Source organism: Etheostoma spectabile, chromosome 9 (genome assembly GCF_008692095.1).
Source record: "Etheostoma spectabile isolate EspeVRDwgs_2016 chromosome 9, UIUC_Espe_1.0, whole genome shotgun sequence".
Classification (NCBI taxonomy): domain Eukaryota; kingdom Metazoa; phylum Chordata; class Actinopteri; order Perciformes; family Percidae; genus Etheostoma; species Etheostoma spectabile.
In genome coordinates, this window is record NC_045741.1 from 26878148 (window position 1) to 26886325 (window position 8178).

The window sequence follows — 8178 nt, forward strand, 5'->3', positions numbered from 1 at the left end:
TCTTTTGACACACTGAGCTCCTCTCTCAGGGCGGCTGTGGCTCAGTGGTAGAGCGGTTGCCTGCCGGTTGGTGGTTCGATCCCTGGCCCTGCAGTCCCACGTCAAAGTGTCCTTGGGCAAGACACTGAACCCCGAGTTGCCCCCGGTGCTGCGCATCAGAGTGTGAATCTGTGTGAGTGTTTATCTGATGAGCAGGTGGCACCTTGTACGGCAGCCTCGGCCACAGTGTATGAATGTGTGTGAATGGTGAATGTATCCTGTATGATGTAAAAGCGCTTTGAGTAGTTGTTAAGACAAGGAAAGCGCTATATAAATACAGCACATTTACTCTCTCTAACTTTCCATTTGTGTGCATCCATGTCCCAGAAATGGAAATGGAAAGGGAGCTTATTCCCTGGATTCCTTATGTTTTTTTTGTTCAGCATGTTTCCTTGGATTAGAGTGGCACCAAAATCATGGTCGCAGCTGTCGCTGTGCCCTGTAACGCCCTGCAGTGCCCTGCTATGCAATGAACTACTACAAACTATGTGTAAAGGGTTTTGAGATAACTCTTGTTATGATTTGATACAATAAATAAAATTGAATTGAATTTTTCCAGTACCCAGAGGTCTCACTTACGACATTATCAACAACTTTTGATTTTGTTGGAACATCCAGAAGGGACAAAGACTTATTTTGAGGGAGTTTTCTGACCACGTTACACCAAAACAAACAATTGAGGTGATGAGGAACATGTCCAACTCTAGCAAGACTCTAGTGAGACTCTCACGATATCGTTCTGATATTGTAAGTTAGTCTGACAGTGGAATCACTTGAAAAGTCGTTTGATCAAAGGTTGGCTTAAGCAGCACAAATACACACAAACTGTTGAATTGTGTGGTGTGTTCATATGTTTGCAGCTCATTTTGGGGGGGACAAGGTTACTTACACATAGGAGAGTAGGAGAGGGAGAGTTTCTATTCATATTAGCCAAAAACATCCCCTAAATTTTCAGATGATTTTAGTTCTATTTAAATATGCGTAGTTAATATCTCAAGTCTGAATCATCTTACAGCTTCCTTGACATCACACATGCTTTGTTCTTTGCTTTGGTTAGTTATTCTTGTTCAAAAATACAGCTTTGACTGCTTTAGATGAGAGGACTAGCCTGCTTGAAAATTCCTAAATTTGTTTTCCTTATTTCCTTTTAAGATTCGAGAAAGAGAAGATTTGAAAGAGTGGGTGTTACTCAGCTCTCCAAAATAACACTTGTCTGTCTGAAGAAGCTGCTAATGGATTTTCTCTCTCAACAACCAACTGTTGAGAGATTACAGAAGCTTAGAGTTATAGGGCCTGCAACAGATGTGGAGCCAGAAAAACCTTGTCTCGGCATTCACTTTGGATTGAAGCCTTCAGTAAAAACACTAATTTCTAATGTTCAGCAACATCCAGTTCCTTTATGAAAGCACATTTTGCGAACAGATTTCTGACTTGATATGAGTGTGTGATGCTAAAAGTACATATGAAATGTATGTGTGTACCAAACCCCCAAAGCCCCCAAAGGCAATTTTTGTTTTGAGCAGATATGAAATAGAGAAGTTGTGGAGGATAAAGGCACTGCGCCGCAAACAAGAAATTATTTTAAATCAAATCCCTAAGCTGTTCATAGCCTCAGATTCTAAAATGAGGCAACATTTTCATGTTTAATTCAACGGGGAACTGCTTCTTCAACTTCAACTTTATAGTTAGAGAGAAGTTACCAGCAGCACCCAATACCTAACAACCTCTTTTCCTCTCCTTTTTCTTTCTCTTGTCTAATTCTTAATCTTTCTCCAGCATTTCTATTGGAATAAGTTATGTCTTAGCTGGCAGTGAGGCCTACGCGGCCCTTCTTAATGTCAGGTAAGTCTTACACATACACAAAGACTCTATGGAATTCCTGCTATTACTGTAAAAAAAAAAAAGTCCTTACTATCTTGAGTAACGTAAGGCTTGGAGTTCAGCAGCATTTGATCAAATCTGAATCCAGTATCAAATCTTCCCATGGCATCTGAATCCTTACAAATCTCTAATAATTGTAAATTATTGATATGATATGGATTCACAGTCAGCCCCCAGCTAGCTAGCAGCCATCCACTATTATTACAGTCCCGGCCCGGGTACACATCCACAGTCAGCCCCCAGCCAGCTAGCAACTATTCACTATTATTACAGTCCCGGCCCGGGTACACATCCACAGTCAGCCCCCAGCCAGCTAGCAACTATTCACTATTATTACAGTCCCGGCCCGGCTACACATCCACAGTCAGCCCCCAGCCAGCTAGCAACTATTCACTATTATTACAGTCCCGGCCCGGGTACACATCCACAGTCAGCCCCCAGCCAGCTAGCAGCCAGCCCAGTCAGCACTTAACTCCGGTGCTAAGCATGCTAACTGCAGTTTACTGAACCGACAGGAAACAGACCCAGGCACCTGAATCAGAACAGTGCGCCCTCATAACGGTACACCTCCGTTACACTTAGAACAAGACCTAAAACATGACGTTGAGTTGCCAAGGTAGCAATTTCACTGGATCTAAACAAATCAATCTAACCATATATGTGACCAGTAGCGGTGACTTTCTTAATCAATTTAAGGGTTCTATGACGTTATGCCACATGTCTACCACTTCAAAAGTTTGTTTAGATCCGGTGAAACTGCTGTTTTGGTAATCTATTCAAAATTCCAAAATAAAAAGACATATTAACAGGAAGTGGAAGGCAGGACTTAGGTTGGTTGTTTTTGGTTGAATCCATAGCTGTGTGTAGCCTACTGTCTTGAGCAACCAAAGCTAGAAGTACACATTGGGTTATTAAATAATTTTGTCCTAATCACAACTGCCTAATATGTATGTTTGTTTGTTTAACACAAAAATTAATTATCTTCTGTATAGGCTACTAAATGCTAGGGGGAATATTATTTTTCTTTCTTTTTTCACAGTCTGGGGTATGTTAAAGTTTAGCAACAACATTGAGTTCAATGATTTTTTTATGTCTGCGCAGTGTCCAATAAAAAAGTCCTCTTGTAACCCTGAAGGAAAAAAAATGGCCCCTTCATAAAACTACTTCCAAATACTAAATATTTCTATTATTTTCCACCCTCACCGAGTTAAATCATTAAACCCACATCAGTCCTGATCATAACTACTCAATATCATTCATCATTAATTTTCAAAAACTTAATTGAACAATGTTAAAGATTATTGTCAAAAACCTTCTCCCACATCAGTCTGACCATTCATCCTTTCCACTTTCATTTCCTTAAAAATCCAAAAGCTGAAGGTGAATTGTCAGTTCAGGGACTTGTTGCTCACGGCTACCCAACTTCACAATAAAATCTTGATAGCTGACCACCAGAGTAGGACGCTCTGAAAGCATTGCATGAACTTACAGCATTCCTTTTAATTAAAGTAAACCAACACACACACACACACTCGGCAGAGATGTTTCCTTAGGCAAAATATTCTATTGTCAGATGATGAGGATTTATTTATTTATTTTAAAGTTCCGTTAGATGACTGGCCCTCGTCTGAAATTGAATCTTCACTAATGAATACTACATGAATAATTCATCTTTGGCCGACACCTTTTAAGAGGGTATAACTGGCTTAATTAGTCGACATGACTTGGTATTTCTAAGTGCATTCACGTACTTCTAAATAAACCAAATGATTGTATTATATATTGTACTGTGGGGCAGGAGTTTGCCCAGTAGTTATTGAAAAAATGTAAGCCTGTACAATAAAATTCAATTCAATTCAATTCAATTTTATTTATAGTATCAATTCATAACAAGAATTATCTCAAGAACACTTTACAGATAGACCACACTCCGGAATTTACAAGGACCCAACAGTTCTAGTTTCCTCCAGAGCAAGCAACAGTGCGACAGTGGCGAGGAAAAACTTCCTTTTAGGCAGAAACCTCGGTCAGACCCAGGCTCTTGTAGGCGGTGTCTGACGGGCCGGTTGGGGTTAGAATGAAGAGTGGGCAATAACAAAATAGAAAAATTATAGTTTGTAGCAGTTCTTTGTGGTAGTTCATGGCATAGCAGGACGCTGTGCAGCATTACAAGGCACAGCAGGACGTAGCAGGACGTAGCAGGGCACCACAGTGTAGCAGTTGAACATGGCTCACAGAACGTGTAGCGGAACCATGGCAATAGCTGCTCACCCGATTTCGGAGCCTCTCTGATCCAAGGAACATGCTGGAAAAAAGAACATAGGACTCCGGGGAATGACTCCCCAGAAATAGGTTAGTAACAACATTTCTGGGACATGGATGCACATAAATGAAAGATGGAAAGATAGAGAGAGAGGAGCTCAGTGTATCAAAATAAGTCCCCACTGTCTAAAACTATTACAACAAAACCAGAGAGACAGGTAAAGAGAGCTCCAGCCCGGCCGGGCCAGAACTCTCCCCAACCGGATCGGGCTGTCGCACAGTCTCCCTTTGGTTCTATTATATCTTGATTATTTGATATATCGAAAACTATGTGACTAGCTACTACTCCCTAACAATATTCGATTCTATCCCTAACTAGTGTATCAAAATAAGTCCCCAGCTGTCTAAAACTATTACACAAAACCAAGAGAGGCGAGGTAAAGAGAGCTCCAGCCGGCCGGGCCAGAACTCTCCCCAACCGGATCGGCTGTATGCCAAGTCTCCCTTTAGTTATATTATATGATAGATAATCTGAAAACAATGTGACTACTACTACTCCCTAACATATTCGATTCTATGCCCTAACTATAAGCTTTATCAAAAAGGAAAGTCTTAAGCCTACTCTTAAATGTGGAGACGGTGTCTGCCTCCCGGACCCAAACTGGAACCTGGTTCCACAGGAGAGGAGCTTGATAGCTGAACGCTCTGGCTCCTGTTCTGTTCTAAAAGGAGATTAAATATGTAAAGCATATTATTTAGGTGCAGCTCTGTAACATGTTAAACATTAGCAGTTAGAACATAGACTAATTGTTGTAATTGGGTGCTAAATGTTGCGTTAAATGCATGTTGCACTAATAATCTCATAAAAATAGGTTTTAAATTTTAAGTTTGAGTAATGTGAGCAGCAAAAATATCCTTTATAATAATAATTTCCAATGTTTGCTGATAGGTTGTCCACACCAGAAAAATGACAACATCCTTTTTTTTACAGCTAAAAAAAACCTTTTTCTGACAACTGAATTATATCTGTCTTGACCATAGCCTGTATATATATTAGAATATTATCGGTCTATGGTCTTGACCTGTCTTCTCCCAACACAAAGCTTTTGTCTTCCTTTTTCATGAAGATGTGCAATCCACCACATACGTCTGTTTCAGAACAGTCGTCGGAGTAATTCCGTGAATATACAGGGTTTTTTTTCCGCTGAAACGTTGTTTAGCCTGGTGGCGTGTGTCTTTTTTCCCCCCGACAGTCACAGACTGATGGCAGCGTTAATGTAGAGCCCAATAGTTTCTGTGATAACAGAATCATGGATTTAACAGATTCCATAGGGCCCTACATTAAATCAGTGCTAAAGGCTAACTGGAGAAAATAAGACTATGTCTAAGTTTCCTACCACACGTCTTAAAATACATTTAAAAAAGAATTCATCAGGCTTGTAATACACCGGGGGAAACCCTGATATATAATAAAAGCTAAAATGCCTCTGTGTTTAAAGTTGTTCAGTTATCATACTGGTGTCGTTGACTAACTCCTATAGCACTCTCAAGTCACTGATGCAAGAATCAATGCGGCACCGTCAGCTGTCTCTTCAACTGATTGTTGCCCCCACCCCCAGCACACACCTCCTCTTTCCCTTTCCCAAGCCTGTAATTATCTTTATCAGTTAACAGGATTAATTTATTTTGTCATGCCCCAGTAAATACTTAACGCAAATAGTATTATTTAAACTCTGGGGGTCGGTTGGACCGCTTCATTGGCACGCCTCGGTGCTTCATTATCGGCCTTGTCAGCGCCAAGGGAGATGCCGCGATGCGTTGTGGGAGTGGGAAGGCAGGGTTACTGGAGTGAAAAAAGCTCTGGCAGCCTTCTTTGGATAAACCACGTTATTCCCCATCCCCGGGGGCTGCAATCAATAGGTTACTGCAGGTCTGTGCACAAAAACTCTCCTCTCAGTCCCACTGCTGGAGGATAGTAAGTGTCCTGGAAACAAAACCCTTAGAGCTCTGCAAGGTTTAAAACATTAAAGAGATACGTTTTATAACACAGCGACCAGATTACTGTCTGTAAATTATGTCGAAATGTGAGTTGGTAATGTTACCTTGGTCCGCTAAACCAATAGCCCAAAATATGTGGTTGTTTAAAGCTATAGTGCGTAGTTTCTGTCGCCCTCTTGAGGAATTCTAAGTATTGACAACAAAACTGTTACGCATTAAGCTTTAAACCTACCTGTTATTACCCGCATGCATACAAAGCATTTCCTCAACCTGCTTTCCAATAAATAAAAGCCTACCGCTGTTTCGCAGATTCGCAGCTTTTCCTCTGATACAACAGCAGGAAGAAGCAGCGTTTTCGCTATATACATTTAGCAGTACAAAATTGTTGCCACCACTCCTTCAGCATTTATTGAAATGTCATAAAGTCGGGACTCTTCAAAGCCGTCTGCTCCACTGAACTCAAGTGAACAGTCATCCACTTCCTCTCAATTGTTATATGCACATTGCAAAATGTGTTATGTATCATAAATTGTTCATTAGTTATGTGTGATATCTGTAAAGCTGACCGGACTCACAGTTTGGATTCTGATCCAAAGACTCTTTCTTTGAAAGAAAGGACACTCCCATTATATCCTGGAATGTAATTGTAGGACATACAGTATCATGCTGTATTCACTTACTGTTGACAAATTTTCCCAGTTGTTGGAAAAAAATACAACAAAAACACTGGAAAGGTTGGTATCAGCAGTAACATCAACAGTTATGAAAAGGCTAGAACCCAAGCAAAAAATCAATTTACAAACTACAGAGACTGTGGTAACAAAAGCAGCCTATTCAGAGCTAAACACAGCCTCGTAAAAACAGAGCTTTCTCTGTGGTCACCAGCACACACTCAGGTGTGGAAGTGCCTGTAAACACAGTTGCTATGTACGGCCTTCAGAAAGTAACGTTCATAGACTGAATATAAAGTTATGTAATGATGTTTACATACCGGCTATGGCATGGTTTCAAAGTGTTAAAGGTCCCATGGCATGAACATTTCACTTTATGAGGTTTTTTTAACATTAATATGCATTCCCCCAGCCTGCCTTTGGATAATGAAGAAAGTGAAAGCTCAGATGGGCCGAGCTGGAATCTGCTCCTTATGAGGCCATAAGTGGCAAGTTTACCTCCCCTTTCTCTGCTTCGCCCGCCTAGAGAATTTGGCCCAACCATGAGAGAGAGACATCATTGCTTTCAAACAAGTAAAGTGGCAGTTTGTCAAGGCCAAACCCCCAGCCTCGCCCTGGTCCCCCTCTCTCTCCTCCTCATGAGCTACAGACTCAGAAATGTTACATACTAAGGAAAGCTCAATGTGGGACTGGCTCTAGTGGCTGTAATTCTTTACCAAGGGCTGAATTCTGGGAAAGAGACTTCAGATACCGTATTAGGAGACCACTAAGGCCTATATAAAAGAGACTTCAGATACAGTATTATGGGACCACTATAATCTATATAAAAGAGACTTCAGATATGGTATTAGGGGACCAATAAGGGTTATATAAAAGAGACATCAGATACAGTGTTGAAAATGAGTGCATCTGAAAAGATACATACTACTGTTTATTTACATAAAAGTACATTGAACAATATTATACAGTACATATTGAGTATGTAGCGGAGAGAATGCAATTTTGGATGCAACCATAATCTGTAAACTCAGAAAACAAAGACAACCAGCAACCTGCCCACCAAAATGTCCTCAAGGAAGGTTTGAAGGTAAAATGGCCTTGCAGTCTGAAAACATCCTAATTACTGCCACCTTGTAGATTTATGAAGAAAGAGAGACACTTTATTAGAAACAAATATTTTGACTTAACAAAGCCGTGTAATTTATGTAAACTGTTTGAAAGTTTTTTTTTATGTAAACATAAATTTAAAGTGCACAGCCTATCAACATGGGCTGCCAGCGGACTGATAATGTGCAATATAATAAAAGATTATATGGACCAAGGGTGC

General features: G+C 40.5%; 1 protein-coding gene and 1 long non-coding RNA gene across 3 annotated transcripts in view; one reads left to right on the forward strand and one right to left on the reverse strand.

The window, feature by feature from the left end:
• Positions 1-8178, forward strand: part of LOC116695612 (uncharacterized) — a 97116-nt gene that overhangs the window by 32349 nt on the left and 56589 nt on the right. Inside the window, exon 7 of one of the 2 annotated variants that reach the window (XM_032526008.1) lies at positions 1816-1881. The exons of the other annotated variant lie outside the window; for it this stretch is intronic. Coding sequence (XP_032381899.1) covers positions 1816-1881 — 66 coding nt within the window. The remainder of the gene's footprint in view (positions 1-1815; positions 1882-8178) is intronic. 2 annotated transcript variants of the gene reach the window in all.
• The window catches only part of LOC116695662 (uncharacterized), an 18604-nt gene that overhangs the window by 3295 nt on the left and 7131 nt on the right, over positions 1-8178 (reverse strand). Inside the window, exon 3 of the long non-coding RNA XR_004333512.1 lies at positions 2415-2423. This is a non-coding gene — a long non-coding RNA (uncharacterized LOC116695662). The remainder of the gene's footprint in view (positions 1-2414; positions 2424-8178) is intronic.